The 16,780-nt window shown below is 43.2% G+C and overlaps 2 protein-coding genes and 1 long non-coding RNA gene across 14 annotated transcripts in view; 2 read left to right on the forward strand and 1 right to left on the reverse strand.

The window, feature by feature from the left end:
• LOC137846966 (uncharacterized) overlaps positions 1–16,780 on the forward strand; it is a 456,759-nt gene that overhangs the window by 321,201 nt on the left and 118,778 nt on the right. The gene's annotated exons all lie outside the window — the stretch shown is intronic.
• Positions 1–16,780, forward strand: part of LOC137846955 (SET-binding protein-like) — a 325,858-nt gene that overhangs the window by 304,573 nt on the left and 4,505 nt on the right. For 11 of the 12 annotated variants that reach the window (XR_011090674.1, XM_068665064.1, XM_068665073.1 and 8 more), the window contains one exon: positions 11,316–11,483. The exons of the other annotated variant lie outside the window; for it this stretch is intronic. Coding sequence is in view for 10 of the 11 variants with exons in the window: in XM_068665064.1 (XP_068521165.1) it covers positions 11,316–11,483 (168 nt within the window). In the remaining variant the exon portion in view is untranslated. The remainder of the gene's footprint in view (positions 1–11,315; positions 11,484–16,780) is intronic. 12 annotated transcript variants of the gene reach the window in all.
• Positions 1–16,780, reverse strand: part of LOC137846976 (uncharacterized) — a 108,560-nt gene that overhangs the window by 44,490 nt on the left and 47,290 nt on the right. The gene's annotated exons all lie outside the window — the stretch shown is intronic.

Raw genomic sequence — 16,780 nt, forward strand, 5'->3', positions numbered from 1 at the left:
TTCTGGTAATTTCCTCCCTTTCTTCTGGTCCCTGGTCTTTGATTTTGTCTGACCCATCTAGGAATTTTACTATGGCAATTCCCACAGCCCTTGGTTACCTTAGTAAGAGTGTCTTGCAGGGGGTTTAGGACCTATCACCCACCCACAAATCCTATAGGAATCACTTCGGTCCTTCACCGGCCAAGTCCCTCGCGGGAGATTGGAACCGCGGTTAGAAGACCTCCACACTCACTTTGGAACTAAGTTCCGTCTCAGTCACACTCTTACTCACACAGGCCATCCGAATCCCACCCAACCGAATGGTATACTCCTTAAATAATTACGACTCCGTCATCTTTGTTCGGATCTTTGTGCACAGAATTACGGGCAAAATACAGTGCTGCATCCGGCAAGGGAGCTCATAAAAATATCAAAATCTTTGCTTACCTTTATTCAGGTTCAAGATGGCATTAGTCCTGACCTGACTCGAACAGGAGCCACCAAATGGTGGGGCCCCTCTCCTAGATCAAATCAGAATTCAGGAACCAAAGCCATCCCGGACGAGCCCCCATTTGTAATAAATGGCTCAGTCTTCAAAATAGGACTATAATCAAAGTTTACAATTTATTAAAGGAATAGAGGTAAGCAAACAGCGCTGGGTGCGCCGGGAGTCTCTGCTCCACCAAGACGCACACCAGTTACATCAAGCAGCTGATTTTTATGCTCCTAGGCTAATACATATTCAGTACTACTTCTAAAAAACCACAGGGTTATTATGATTAGTTTCCGGAATCCAAACCCTCCTACTGGAGCATGCGTATCAGTCTCCGGTGGTCCCTCTGGGGGTCTCTCATGCTGAAGGCTCCTAGTCTTCCTCCCTCTTGTCCTTCTTTGTCCAACTTGGCTGTATGTCAGAGACTTGTGCAGCGTCCCCTGCAAGCTTTGTCTTTTAGTCATTCTTCAGCTCTCCCCTTCTCCTTAATCTCCTGGCCATATATCAGAGACTTGCATAGTGTCCCATGCAATAGTCATAATAGTTAGCAGTTATTCTGAAACCCCCCCAGATATCAGAGACTTCAAGGAAAAGCCTACATTTCCCTTCAAGCTCTCTAGTGACACTAATTGCTAAAACATTCCTTTGCAAGATACAAGAACTATATACATTAACCCCTCTGTTTTTCTTAGACTTGTGGTTATACAAGGGTATGTATGACAGAAGGTCACATTCATCATACCATGCGGCCCTAGCATTGTTCCATATTGACACGAATCAGATGAACACATTTCACAGAGTGGAGGGGCAGGCACTGATCTATTCTCTTTAGTGACCAGTGATAAGATCCACGGGAATGGGGTCAAGCTGCGACAGGGGAGGTTCAGGCTGGATATCAGGAAGAGGTTCTTCACTGAGCGGGTTGTCATGCACTGGAACGGGCTCCCCAGGGACGTAGTCACTGCACCAAGCGTGTCGGAGTTTAAGAAGCGTTTGGACTGTGCACTTATTCACATGGTCTGAATTTTTGGGTAGACCTGTGTGGTGCCAGGAGTTGGACTTGATGATCCTTATGGGTCCCTTCCAACTCGGGATATTCTATGATTCTATGATTCTATGTGTTATTCTCAGTTCTTGTGAGCTTGCTGGGTGTTTCTTCTGAGGGAAAGCAGGAGCTGCCATGTTCTACCAGAAACATTCTTTGTGTCTAATCAGATATATTTAACAGTTAGGATGTGCAAATCTCTAATCAGTAATATCTCCAAGCCTGTGAGGCGCTCTCCTTCAGTGCTCACCTATTAACTCTCCTACTCAAACCCAGATTCTTTTTTTCCCTTCATGCCTTTAATTTATCACATGCTTAGTAAAGCGAAGCCCCACAATTAACTTGAAAATACACCACTGAGGAGTGAGGGTTGCGACTCAGATGGGTAGAGATTCAGTAGATCCTGCATCTTCTCCAGAGCCAGCACCAAGTCAATGCTACGGGTTGCCACAATGCCACATCCTAGGAATAATGCGCTCTTCTCCACCCACAGTAAGGTCTCATTCAGTGACAGTAAGGGTTCAGTTAGTTGATATTAACCTACCAAAATGTACCAGCAGAAGCACAGATCCTTTCTGCTTGGATTGCATGAGTTGCTGCTGCGGCTGGCAGGTAGTGCCTGGTGCGGCCTCCTGTGTTGGGTCTGTCTGAGCTGGAGTCACCTTTTCCCTGCAGCAGCCCACACAGTGCTGTGCTCTGCATTCGTACCTGGAACAGGTATCACTCCAGTATTGTGTCTATTACTGCATAGTGCTGGCACAACATCAGAACTCCCTCCAAGCCCGCAAGAGCCAGTAGGCTGGGGGTGGGCAAGTGATGGGGAGGGAACATCGCCAGGGCAGCTGACCTAAACCAACCAAAGGGATATTCCATAACACCTGATGTCACACTCAGCAATAAAAAGGGGGCTCTTGTAGGGGAGGGGGCTGTTCTCCCAAACAACTGTTATGCGTTTTGAGGCCCTGCTTTCCCAGGACGTGGCCGAACATCGCTCATTGATGGGAAGTAGAGAATAACTTTTTTTTCCCTTTCTTTTTGTGCTTCCGCACAGCCTTGTTTTTTTTTTTTTTTTTTTTTTTTTTTTAATTTGTTTTGTTTTGTTTTGTTTTTTTTTTGTTTTTATTTTCCGCATTCCCTTTCCCTTTAATTAAATCATTATGATCTCAAACATCGAGCTCTTTGTGTTGTATTTTATCCCCCTTCCTCTTTGAGGAGGGGGGAATGAGAGAGCAGTTGTAGTGGAACTCGGCTGCCCACCTGAGTAAAACCACTACACCTCCAGACCACCATATGGCGATTGCGGCCTGTCCAGCACTGCTGGTGTTGTGGTAGTGGTGTTGCGTACAGAATCACCGAATGGCCGAGGTTGAAAAGGACCTCTGAAGATTGTCCAGTCCAACCCCCTGCCCAGCAGGGTCACACAGAGCGCATTACACAGGATGGCATCCAGGCAGGTTTTGAATATCTCCAGAGAAGGAGACTCCACAACCTCTCTGGGCAGCCTTGTCCCACTCTACTCTGCGCTGGTCTGGCCTCACCTGTGTGCAGTTCTGAGCACCACAGTACAAAAAGGACATTAAACTGTTGGAGAATGTCCAGAGGAGTGCGAAAAAGATGGTGAAGGGTCTAGAGGGAAAGATGTATTAGGAGCGGCTGAGGTCACTGGGCCTGTTCAGCCTGGAGAAGAGGAGGCTGAAGGGGGACCTCATTGCAGTCTACAACTTCCTCTTGAGGGGGAGTGGAGAGGCAGGTGACCTATTCTCCATAAACTCCAGAGATAGGACCTATGGGAATGGTGTTAAGCTGAGGCAGGGGAAGTTTAGGCAGGATATTAGGAAGAGGTTCTTCACTGAGAGGGTTGTCATGCACTGGAACGGGCTTCCCGGGGATGTAGTCACTGCACCAAGCCTGTCTGAATTTAAGAAGCGATTGGACTGTGCACTTAAACACATGGTCTAAACTTTTGGGTATACCTGTGCAGTGTTCTATGTGCATATTCTATGATTCTATAATTCTATGATCTGAGATCTTCCAAGGTCATTAGGTGACTTCTGGGAACTCTGTGAGGTGCTCTTCCAGATGTTATCCAGGTGCAACCAAGAAGAGCAGTGGTTGCCAGCTGCTGCAGAGGATGAAGGCACCAGTCTTCTGACCTGACCTGCTGTCCAGGGAGGTTTTCTCTTTGCCTGGAGCATGGATCAGGAACTTTGTGAAGAGATCCAAGGCTAGTCCACCCCTTGGACTGATAATACTACTGCTCTTCCACATGGGTACCAGAAGTACTGTTGTGGAGTCTAGGAGCATGTCAGGCATGTGTAAGTGTCTCTGGGGACTGTGATCAAGACCATGGGAATGCAGGTTGTTTTCTCCTTAATCCTGCAAGTGAGATGGAAGTGCTTGAAGAAGATTGGACAAGTTCTGCATGTCAGAAACTCAATGTGTAGCTAGTGTTGGAAATGGATTTGTTTTTTCATGACCATGAGACCCTCTTCGAGGTTAGAGAACCACAACGGAGAGAAGAGCTCCGCCTGAGTAAATGGAGTAAAAACATATTTTTCAACAGCCTGGCCAAGCTGGTGCAGGGTGCTTTAAACTACAAATGTCAGGGAAAAGAAATGCAGACCCACAATCAAGTGAGGAATTGGTGGACCAAGCTGTCAAGAAGAGGTTGCAGGGTGATATAAGAAAGCAGCAGCAAGGCATGGAACAATGCCTAAGGATGTTTGATGAACCAGTTCAGAGCTTATGGGTCTGAGCATAAGCATTCATGAGCAGACAAATGTGGGCAATGTTGCAGTGGGTGTATGCTATAGAACACCAGATCAGAAAGGAGATAAGGCTTTTCTTAGACAGAGAGAAATCTTATGTTCACCTCAGTGTAACAGAAGGAACAAGGCAAAAGGGAGGACTACAGTCTTCTTGGAGAAATCTTATCGGATCATGGGATATGGCCCTGGAGAAAATTGAGATCCAGGAGAGCTGGTTGATTTTCAAGAATCACCTCCTCCAAACTCAAGAATGATCCACCACAATGAGCATCAAATCAAGCAAAGGTATCAGGAGACTTGCATGAATGAGCAAGGAGCTACTGACTAATGTCAGACTTGAAAAGGAAGCAAAAAAAAAAAAAAGAGGGGAAAACAGGGACAGGTGATCTAGAGGAATATAGAGAAAATGTCTGAGCATGAAGGGATGGGCTCATGAAAGCCAAAGCCTATGTGGAGTTTAATCTAGTGAGTGCAGAAGGACAACACAAAATGTTTCTGCAGGTACATCAGCAGAAAAAAAAGAAGACTAGGGAAAATGTGGGAACAGATAAATAGACATACATAATTCCACGGGACCTGACAGGATACACCCAAAGGTACTCACAGATCTGTCCAGTGTTATCATAAGGGAACTCTCAATTGTTTTTGAAAGATGGTGGTAATCAGGAGAGGATCCTGAGGACTAGAAGAAATCAAGTGTCACTCCAATAAGTACAAGAAAAAAGATCCAGTGAGCTACAGGCTGGTCAGCCTCATCTTGATCCCTGGGAAGATGATGGAACAAATAATCCTGGAAACCATTTCCAAGCATATGAAGGGTATAAGATGATGCTCAGGAATGGTCAACTTAGATTTATGGAGCAGAACTCATGCCTGACCAACCTGATGTTGATCTTTCCCCAAAGAGGCTGTGGAGTCTCCATTTTTGGAGATATTCAAAATCTGACTGGACATGGTCCTGGACAAACTGCTGTAACTGAGCCTGCTTAAGAAGGGGATTGGATTAGATGATCTCCAGACGTCCCTTCTGGCCTCAGCACTTCTCTGACTTTATGAATTGTCATTTAATTGCCAAAATATAATGTATTTTCCCTTTGGTCCGTGTACAGGCTGAGATTTGGAAAAAGAAGTGATTTAAAGACTCCCTTTGAAAAATGAGTCTGCCCTGAATATGTTGAAGCCCAGCACTGCAGAGACTGGGAGGTTTTCATAAGTTAGCAGAGACACAACACCAGCTCCTCATCCTACCAGACTTTTGCTCCAGTCTCATGAGAGCAGAATTACTGCTTTTTTATAAAACAGCAACTGCTAGGAGTTTTCTAAAATCAGCAAAAACTCTCACTGTAAAAAACTGACTAAGACATTTTAGCTGACTTCCCACTTGATAAATTTATTTTTTTCTTTTTCTTCTTTTTTTCATATACTTACAGATGTAAATGCTGTGTGTATACACATACACAAACTCACACAAATATTATATATAAATGAGTGGATATTGTCCTGGTTTCAGCTAGGATAGAGTTAATTTTCCTGCTAGTAGCTGGTAGGGTGCTATGTATTGGATTAGGATGAGAAGAGTGTTGATAACATGCTGATGTTTTAATTGTTGCAGAGCAGTGCTTACACCAAGCCAAGAACTTCTTAGCTTCTCACTCTGTACTGCAAGCGGGCAGGACAGGGGTGCAGCAGGAGCTGGGAGGGGACAGACACAGGACAGCTGACCCAAAGTGGCCAAAGGGGTATTCCATCCCATCTGATGTCGTGCTACACAATATATAGGGGTGTCTAGCTGGGGTGAGGGGGCTGGCTGCTCGGGGCTAGGCTGGGCATCGGTCATCGGGTGGTGAGCAATTGCATTGTGCATCACTTGTTTCGTACACATTAGTAGTAGTAGTACTATTATCATCATTATAATTATTTTCCTGTCTTAATAAGCTCAACTCACAGTCTTCACTTTCCCATTTCTCTCCCCCATCCCAGAGCGGGAGGGGGAGGGGGAGCGAACAGCTGTGTGGTGTTTAGCTGCCGGCCGGGTTAAACCGCAACAATATATATTCAGATATATTAGTAAGGAAGATATCTAATATGTAAGATTTCAAAACCAGCAGTTTAAATTTTATGCATTTACAAACAAAAAAAAAAAAATGGATTCAAATTGTAAGAGAGTTTGAGAAACATTGCTAAGGGAGGAATCTACCAGCCTTGCTTACATAGCTTTTATTTTCTTGGAACATTTGACCAGCTTGGTATATTTTTACCATTCATTTATTCCGTTTTGTAATTGCTATATGTGTAACTCTGATGCCATCAGAATCTTTTGGTAGAAAAATGTATGACAAAGTACTCTTTTTTTTTTAACTCACACCTCTTTGAGGAGTTGTAAGGTAGATTTTTATTAGTAAGGGGATTCCTAAAAATATGTAGAAGTGAAATGTGCTTTAGACAGGGAATTATATGCTGAAGCTGTTACTGATGCCTGCTCCTTACTCAGACAAAACACACATTGAGTCAAGTCATTACAGAAGAGAAGTACATAACTTTGTGTGGAGAATATACTACACAGAGAATGACAAATAGACAATCTCACTGAATAGAGATATGAAGTGTGTCTGTCTTTAAACATGTATACATGTGTGTATTTGCTTGCAGAAGAAAGAGTAACAATGTGGAATTATTATTCTGGTTTCTCACTGTTTATAGAGATCACTGATAGCACCTTCTGAAGCAAGAGTATTAGAAATTGTCGTGGTTTAACCCGGCCGGCAGTTAAACCACGCAGCCGTTCGCTCACCCTCCCCCCTCCCTCTCTGGGAGTAGGGAGGGTGAGAAATGGAAAGTGAAGCCCGTGAGTTGAGATAAAGACAGTTTAATAAGACAGGAAAATAATAGTAACAAAATAATAATAACAATAATAACAATAATAATACAATGGTGATAATAGGGAAATAATAATAATATGTACAAACAAGTGATGCACAATGCAATTGCTCACCACTCGCTGACCGATGCCCAGCCTCACCCCGAGCAGTCCGGCCCCCTCCCCCCGGCTAGCCACCCCTATATATTGTTTAGCATGACGTCAGATGGTATGGAATACCCCTTTGGCTAGTTTGGGTCACCCAGCTCTTACTGCACCCCCAGCCTGCCCGTTGGCAGGACAGAGCAAAAGGCTGAGATGTCCTTGGCTTAGTATAAGCACTGCTCTGCAACAATTAAAGCATCGGGGTGTTATCAGCACTCTTCTCATCCTAAGCCAAAACACAGCATTCCACCAGCTACTAGGAAGAAAATTAACTCTGTTCTAACTGAAACCAGGACATCTATCCACCCCTTATTCCATACCATTTATGTCATGCTCAGGTTACACTCTTTTCCATACATTCTAATTAGTCACCTATAGTAATCATGGTAGTGATAACATACAGTATAATATACTAATTAACATGGTACAATTCAGTTCATGGGCTATTCTCACCCAGTATTAAATCTCCTTGAGGTACACACCGGACCTCTCCGTTCTTTTGCATCACCCACCAAGTGTATCCAGGTCCCTGAGCGAAAACAATTCCACGAATAGGTTTGCCTTTTCCTGAGGCAGGAGTAGCCCAGACTGTTTTACCCAGCATATTTTTTACATGCACTACAGGAACTTTATCCCCATCTACAGTACGTAACAGGTTTGATTGGGCAGGTCCAGCTCGGTTGGTAGATCCCCTAGTATTGACTAACCAGGTGGCCTTTGCCAAATGCGTATCCCAGTTTTTGAACGTCCCAGCGCCCATTGCTTTCAAGGTAGTCTTTAACAGGCCATTGTATCGTTCAACTTTCCCGGAGGCTGGTGCATGATAGGGGATGTGATACACCCATTCAATACCATGTTCTTTGGCCCAAGTGTCTATAAGGTTGTTTCGGAAGTGAGTCCCATTGTCTGACTCTATTCTTTCTGGGGTGCCATGTCGCCATAGGACTTGCTTTTCAAGGCCCAGGATGGTGTTCTGGGCGGTGGCATGAGGCACAGGATATGTTTCCAGCCATCCGGTGGTTGCTTCCACCATTGTAAGTACGTGGCGCTTGCCATTGCGAGTTTGAGGGAGTGTGATGTAATCAATCTGCCAGGCCTCTCCATATTTATATTTCAGCCACCGTCCTCCATACCCAAGAGGCTTTGACCGTTTGGCTTGCTTGATTGCAGCACATGTTTCACAGTCATGAATAACCTGTGCTATAGCGTCCATGGTCAGGTCCACCCCTCGATCACGAGCCCATCTGTATGTTGCATCTCTACCTTGATGGCCTGAGGTGTTATGGGCCCATCGGGCTATAAATAATTCACCTTTATGCTGCCAATCCAGGTCCACCTGAGCTACTTCAGTCTTAGCAGCCTGATCCACCTGCTGGTTGTTTTGATGTTCTTCAGTAGCCCGATTCTTGGGCACATGAGCATCTACGTGGCGTACTTTCACAGCCAGGTTCTCTACCCGAGCAGCAATATCTTGCCACAATGCAGCAGCCCAGATGGGTTTTCCCCTGTGCTGCCAGTTGTTTTGCTTCCATTGCTGTAACCATCCCCACAGGGCATTTGCTACCATCCATGAATCGGTGTAGAGATAGAGAACTGGCCATTTTTCTCATTCAGCAATGTCTAAAGCCAGCTGAATGGCTTTCACTTCTGCAAACTGACTCGATTCACCTTCTCCCTCAGCAGCTTCTGCAACTCGTCGCGTAGGACTCCATACAGCAGCCTTCCATCTCCGATGCTTCCCCACAATACGACAGGACCCATCAGTGAACAGGGCATATTTCTTTTCATTCTCCGGTAACTGGTTGTACAGTGGGGCTTCTTCAGCACGACCCACCTCCTCCTCTGATGATATCCCAAAGTATTTGCCTTCTAGCCAGTCCATGATCACTTCCAAGATTCCTGGGCGACTGGGGTTTCCTATTCGAGCCCGCTGAGTAATCAGTGCAACCCACTTGCTCCATGTAGCATCAGTTGCATGATGCGTAGAGGGGACCCTTCCCTTGAACATCCAGCCTAGTACTGGCAATCGGGGTGCTAGGAGGAGCTGCGCTTCAGTACCGACCACCTCCGAAGCAGATCGAACTCCTTCATATGCTGCCAATATCTCCTTTTCAGTTGGAGTGTAGCGGGCCTCAGATCCTCTGTATCCCTGACTCCAAAACCCCAGAGGCCAACCTCGAGTTTCCCCAGGTTCTTTCTGCCAGAGGCTCCAGGTGGGGCCATTCTCCCCGGCTGCAGTGTAGAGCACATTCTTTACATCTGGTCCTGTTCGAACTGGCCCAAGGGCTACTGCATGGACTATTTCCTGCTTGATTTGTTCAAAGGCTTGTCGTTGTTCAGGGCCCCATTCAAACTCATTCTTCTTACGGGTTACTTGGTAGAGTGGGTTTACAATCAGACTGTAATTTGGGATGTGCATTCTCCAAAATCCCACAACACCTAGGAAAGTCTGTGTTTCTTTTTTGTTAGTTGGTGGAGACATAGCTGTTATTTTGTTGATCACATCCATTGGGATTTGACGACGTCCATCTTGCCATTTTATTCCTAAAAACTGGATCTCTCGTGCAGGTCCTTTGACTTTATTTTGTTTTATGGCAAAACCGGCTTTCAGAAGGATTTGGACTATTTTCTTCCCTTTCTCGAAAACTTCCTCTGCTGTGTCACCCCACACAATAATGTCATCGATGTACTGCAGGTGTTCAGGAGCTTCCCCCTGCTCTAGCGCAGACTGGATCAGTCCATGGAAATGGTAGGGCTGTGTTTCCACCCCTGGGGCAGCCGATTCCAAGTATATTGGACTCCCCTCCAAGTGAAGGCAAATTGTGGCCTGCACTCTGCTGCTAGAGGGATGGAGAAAAATGCATTAGCGATATCAATTGTGGCGTACCACTTGGCTGCCTTCGACTCAAGTTCGTACTGAAGTTCCAGCATGTCCGGCACTGCAGCACTCAGTGGTGGCGTGACTTCGTTCAGGCCACGATAGTCCACTGTTAGTCTCCACTCGCCATTAGACTTTCGTACTGGCCATATGGGACTATTGAAAGGTGAATGAGTCTTGCTGATCACTCCTTGGCTCTCCAATTGACGAATTAGCTTATGGATGGGAATCAGGGAGTCTCGGTTAGTGCGATATTGCCGCCGGTGCACAGTTGTGGTAGCGATTGGCACTTGCTGTTCTTCGACCCTCAGCAACCCCACAACAGAAGGGTCCTCTGAGAGACCAGGCAAGGTAGATAATTGTTTAATGCCCTCTGTCTCTAAGGCAGCTATACCAAAAGCCCACCGGAACCCTTTTGGGTCCTTGCAATATCCTCTTCTAAGATAGTCTATGCCAAGGATACATGGAGCATCCGGGCCAGTCCAGTTTAATAAGACAGGAAAATAATAATAACAAAATAATAATAACAATAATAACAATAATAATACAATGGTGATAATAGGGAAATAATAGTAATATGTACAAACAAGTAATGCACAATGCAATTGCTCACCACTCGCTGACCGATGCCCAGCCTAATCCCGAGCAGTCCGGCCCCCCTCCCCCGGCTAGCTACCCCTATATATTGTTTAGCATGACGTCAGATGGTATGGAATACCCCTTTGGCTAGTTTGGGTCACCTGCCCTGGGTCTGTCCCCTCCCAGCTCTTGCTGCACCCCCAGCCTGCCCGTTGGCAGGACAGAGCAAAAGGCTGAGATGTCCTTGGCTTAATATAAGCACTGCTCTGCAACAATTAAAGCATCGGGGTGTTATCAGCACTCTTCTCATCCTAAGCCAAAACACAGCATTCCACCAGCTACTAGGAAGAAAATTAATTCTGTTCTAACTGAAACCAGGACAGAAATTAACAAAAATCTTGATCCTTGCTAGTATGAAGACCATATGTACAGGGAAATATGAAAATATATTGCTGTAGCAAAGACAGCAGCTGAGTACTCATCTCCAGATATTCCCCAGTCTGATTCAATTAATTCATCAATGTTCATCCAAATTTTGTTTCCTTCCCCAGGAACTGTAGGACCCCACTTAAAAGCAGACCAAACTTTACTTCACAGTAAAATGGAAAGTTCTGCCTGTAACATGATGACCAGAAGGAAACCAGCAGCTGTTGACAGTGTTGCAATGCCAACTCCAGTATTATCTCTCTTACCTTCAACAGAAGTAGCATCTGAAGCAGGTGAAGTTGTTTTTCTCCGTTCCCTCTATTTCTTCTTCACCTTCTTCCTCCCTGCACTGAACCCTATGTGCTTGTACTTCTTGATTTGAGTAGTAGTTGCAAATATGCATATCTGATATGATAATCAGGCTGTAATTTTTTCTAACACTTTCTTATCATGATCATATCTTGGCGTATCAAATCTCTTTTATTCACATACCACCACTTGTGCAATAATGAGGATACAAGTAGCACCAGCCCATATGGTCTAACAGGGGACTCTGAAGCAAGGCTCTTGGGTTGCTTTCTCAGCCCTGTTGTTCATTTATTTGAATGTTCCCATCCCTGTAGTATGAACATGCTGAATACACAGTGAATAGCTAAGGAGAAACTAAGATTTTTTTCTGCATATTTCAATGATTTTAACATAATATTCTGTCTTGCAAATGTGAAATCGTCTGGGGCAATGAACAGTAATTTAAAATATATGGGAATAAATAAGCAGTAGTAGCATTTTTTTCAATCAACTTATATTTTGTGCTTCTATTTGGAATCAGATTGGAAGGTGATAGCTTTATACAGTCAAAAATTGAGCCAAGTCATTCAGTCATCATCATGCCTTTTGGGGGTATGGATAGAGAAGTTAATCTTGCACTGTGTCTTAATTTCCAGTGAATGCCCACAGTACATTACTCTACATGCAGCCATTAGGAGTTTCTTAGTCTTGTCAAACCTCTGATTCCATATTCACAAAAAGGTATTTGTATCACTGAGTTATGGAATGATAACATATGCAATTGAAGGTGCTGTTTCAGTGCACTCTTTTTGATTTTCCTCTAGTTTCCTGAATAAATAGTGAAAACAAGGGAACCATGCTGTAACATGGCCTCTATAAAGATAAACTTTTATGTAAAAAAAAATAAAATCAAGAGTCTCTGTTTAGTCTTTAATACTTTCCTATATATAAACTAAGGATAGATTTTTAATGCAATGGAGACTGAAAGCACACAAATATTTTATGATCAGTTTCAAGATGAAAGTGTATGCTTAACTGCATAGTTCATTCTTTCCATTTTCAGAAGTCTAATTAAAGTGTTGGTTTATCTGTAGCCCAGATGTTGAAATAATTTAGTGAAAACTGAAAGAAACTGTGTTAATGGGAAAATAGGACAGTGCTATGGGTTTCCTGTAATTAATGGAGAGCTCTTTCAAAATTCCTTCATTCAAGTGAAGTCAATAAATTGAGCCCAGCTGTTGAGCAAACAGTCTTCTCTGTGCCATGTTCTTGCAAGTGGCCTCAGGCAACTCTGAAGGGATGGAGAATGACAAGCTGTAAGATTGATCTTTAGTGCTGCAGACATACCAAAGCTGTCCAGAATAAAGTCAGAGGAGCAATGGAGAACTTCCAAGATGTCTGATATATCCTTGTTCAACACCACCATGGTGGAGTGGGTTGTTCAGCCTCCTTTAAGCTACCTTTGGAAACATATATTTTTTGGTAGACATTTCTCTTATTGCCTCAGAAGCTATTTCCAGCTATATCAGTCCTCTGTGACTTCCCAGCTTGGCCAGCACTCATTTTGATTTGTCTCTGCCTATGAGACAGAGCCACACTACATCTGCATACCACGGGGAGGGGAGAAATGCACGGCCTCGGTGTGACTTATTTTAAACGTGCAGAGGTGTTTGTTTTTAATGCCAACACTGCTTCTTGCTTGTTTGATGAAGCTAGGTAGGTTGTTTGTTTCTGGAAAGTAGGGAAGGGATGGAGGAAAAGTATTAAAGTTTGATTGGACGGAAAGCAGCAGCAATGTGCAGAAGCAATGTGTAACTCTGCAGTTTGTTTTCATAGCCTGCATTTGAGACAGAGTGTTTGCAGGGGACACTGCAGCGTGCCTGTCTTGGATAGCATGTGGAAAGCCTCAGACATCCATTTTCAGACAGAAGTCCAGAAATGCTGGTGCTTATCTGAATTACCTGTGTCTCGGGAGGCCAAACTGCTTCCCTCTCCTATTGCTCTCTAGCGATCTCTCTGAAAGAAGGATTTCCTCCGTAATGGGTCCTCCCCATGGAGTAAAGGAAAAATCAGGGCACTTTCCTTCTTCTGCCAGCCTTTTGCATCAAGTACATGTATTTCTAGCTTCTGATCACTTTGGGCTAGACTGTGCCAAATAGCTTCAGGGCTTCACAGAGGCAGCATGTGGCCCTGCAGCCTGGGAAGGTGAAGGGAGATAACTATGCCCAAGCAGCAGTCCTCTTCCTGGTACTCCATCACCTGGAGGTTGCAATCATGTTGTATCATCTCTTCAGAGACATATTCCCTTCTTCCTATGTCATATACAGACACTGCGTTACTATTCCCAACCTCCTCTTCATCCCTTTTAAGATGAATTTCACCTAATAGAGATAGGGGAACGTCTTCCTCCCAGAGCAATGTTTCCATGTGCAAACAGTAAATTATGTGCAGGAAGAAAACAACAAAGGCTAAAAACAATGCAGACCAACTTGGGTCCAAGGTTGGGCAGGGGTCTGTCTGGATAAAATGGAAAAGATTAGTACTTAGCTTTGGTTTTCAGCAGAGCAGTATATCACATGGCAATACAGCAAAATATTTTATAACAAAGATTGCTCACCAAGAGCTTCCAGATGAGTTGATAATACCTAATGGCTCTCACTTCAATAGTGGTTTATTTTGGCAGATCTCCCTGATATTTTGTCATATGCACATCTCATCAAATCTTCCCCCTGCAGACCCATCAGACTCCTTTCCACATAGCCTGCCTTCTTCAAATGTAGAATCAGATGTCCCTGACTCTCAACAGTCAAAATAATATTGTTTCCTAATATCGCCTTTAAAAAGCCTGACTTGAAAGGATATTACTTATTCAAGAGGTGTATTCTGACTATTGGCAGATTATGTAACACAATTCAAATATTTTCTAAAGCGTGCAAGTTCAGCGGCTTGCTAAGGAGAAAAGCAAAAGCATTATTAGTAGCTTCTAACAAGCTTCCTGGGAAAGTCATAAATACCCCAAAGCATTTATGAAAGAAAAATTACTACAGTAAGCAGAACAACTTTTATTTTATTTTATTTTATTTTATTTTATTTTATTTTATTTTATTTTATTTTATTTTATTTTATTTCATTTCATTTCATTTCATTTCATTTCATTTCATTTCATTATTTTATTTTATTAAGAGAGAATGAGTTTCAGTTCAAAAGGAAAGGGTCTGTCAGCTTGCAAAGTTTTAGGATGGCAAGAAAGTCATCTCAACAACATGAAGGAAGACATTGGGTATACAGCTCACAGATTTACATATAAGTGTAGGTATCTACCACTAACTGTCTGTGTATCAGTTGATTTTAGAAAACTAGGCAGTTTGGCAGAAAGCAAATGCCTGCCTTTCCTCCACTCAGTCCCTGTCTACATGCCATTGAACTCAATTCCATCTCTAAGCCTGGGTGTCCTGGTTGCCTTGGGTGACTAAAACACCCATCAGGGCTGGCAGGACCACCAGGAGACCTGCACCCTAGTTATTCAGTATCTGGGGATCAGAAGGATGTCCATGGTCATCTCAAAAGGCATTAAACTCCCATTTTAAAAATAGAAGAGTAGGAATACATCCTCTACTGACTGTATGGAGCAGATCACCATTGACAGCGATGGGTTATTAATACTAGATGCAGAAATAACAGATACTAATAGATATAAAATCTTGCAGATTCTTCATTTCAAATTAGTTTCCTGCCCTTTGTCTTGCTGTCTTTCCAATTAAAGATGAGAATAATGCCAAATCTTCAGATTTCACCATGGACCTTGCAATTTTTCCTGTATTTTCACTAAAATTCCCATCTACAAGATTTCCATCACCAACTGAAAAATTTAAACTTTACTGTCTGGGAGGAAAAAAATGCATCTTGAACATAGGTGTTTTCAAAAAGTCTCGAAAATGGGCCCTGGCAATAGTGATAAAAGGCAAAATGTGGACAGCAAATATGAAGGCTGTGCAAAGCGTTTGATTTCTTAAATCCTCTTACCTGAAGCTACTCTCAGAATCTAGGAGAAACCCCAAAGAGTTGAATGCTTAGGACTGAAAATATTGGGACTTTATACGTTGGTCATCAGTGAGGCCACAGAGTAATGGCTTTGTGTGACGGGGATCTAATTTTTTTTTATCAGTTGACTGAGAAGGAGCTTGCGGCCACTTGCACTTAGGGCTCTTATACCCACCCTTTTTAGGGGTGACCTACTTGAGAGGAATTTTGTGCAACTAATTAGATTTTCCCTAGTAGTTTGGACATTTCATTTCCTTTCTCTTTTTCTTTGTTACCAAAATGAGTGCATTTCTCTTTTCTTTTGTCCTTTGTGAATCACAAACTGTAAGTGGGTTTTCTTTTCTTTTTTTTTTTTTCTTTTTTTTTTTTTGTATGGGGAGTGGGTTACATATGGAAAATGTATTTTGTTTTGTAATTAATGAAAACCAGACTTTGGGAAGTTGGCCATCCAGGTCTTTATTTATAAGAGAGCATATGTCTGTGTTTTGTTTATGACTCACTCCTACTTCTTGCATTGTAACTTGGATTTGTTTATGCAAGCTCTTTGCTGAATCCAAACAACGTGGTGGTATAAGAGCCAATAATTTATGTTGTCCAAGAGGGGAGGACTGTAAGTGATGTTTGTATGCTGAATCTGTCATAGTGAGCAAGGGAAGATTCTGCCACTTGACAGCTTCTGGTTATCTACAGAAAATGCTACAACAGCAACTTTATTTTATACTACAGCTAGAGGATTGCCCTGTTAGCCACGAAGGGAATGATAACCCCCAAATGAACTTTTCTCAAAATCTTGGCCACTCTGGAAACTTCAAAGATTTCAAACCCAAATGACTGCTTGATAGTCAGGTGTAAATTAAGTTTGCAAGTAGATGTGGGCTGAAGTTAATTTAGTGGGATGTTTTGTTCTTTACTGAAAAGAAATCACTAACTCAATCATTTCTTTTCCAGCAGTGCAGAATAGATATGTTAGGAGTGAAAGGGAGCACCAGTTATTGCAATAGCAGAATTAATACATACGGTTTCACTCACAAAGGGATAGTTACTTATAATCCACATGCAAATCTTGAACTCAGAACAAATGCCACATTTGTTAAAGGATAATGAAACAATTTAAGACAAAAAAAAAAACAAGCAAGGTCTCGTGTCCTAAGCAAAGGCCCAAGAGCCAAGAAATGCTGGGTTCTCTTTCCAGCTCTGACAGTGACTCACAATGTGACCTTGGCAAGAGACTTAACTACTTTGGACTTCATTCAGATCTAAA

The sequence above is a fragment of the Anas acuta genome, chromosome W (assembly GCF_963932015.1).
Source record: "Anas acuta chromosome W, bAnaAcu1.1, whole genome shotgun sequence".
Classification (NCBI taxonomy): Eukaryota; Metazoa; Chordata; class Aves; order Anseriformes; family Anatidae; genus Anas; species Anas acuta.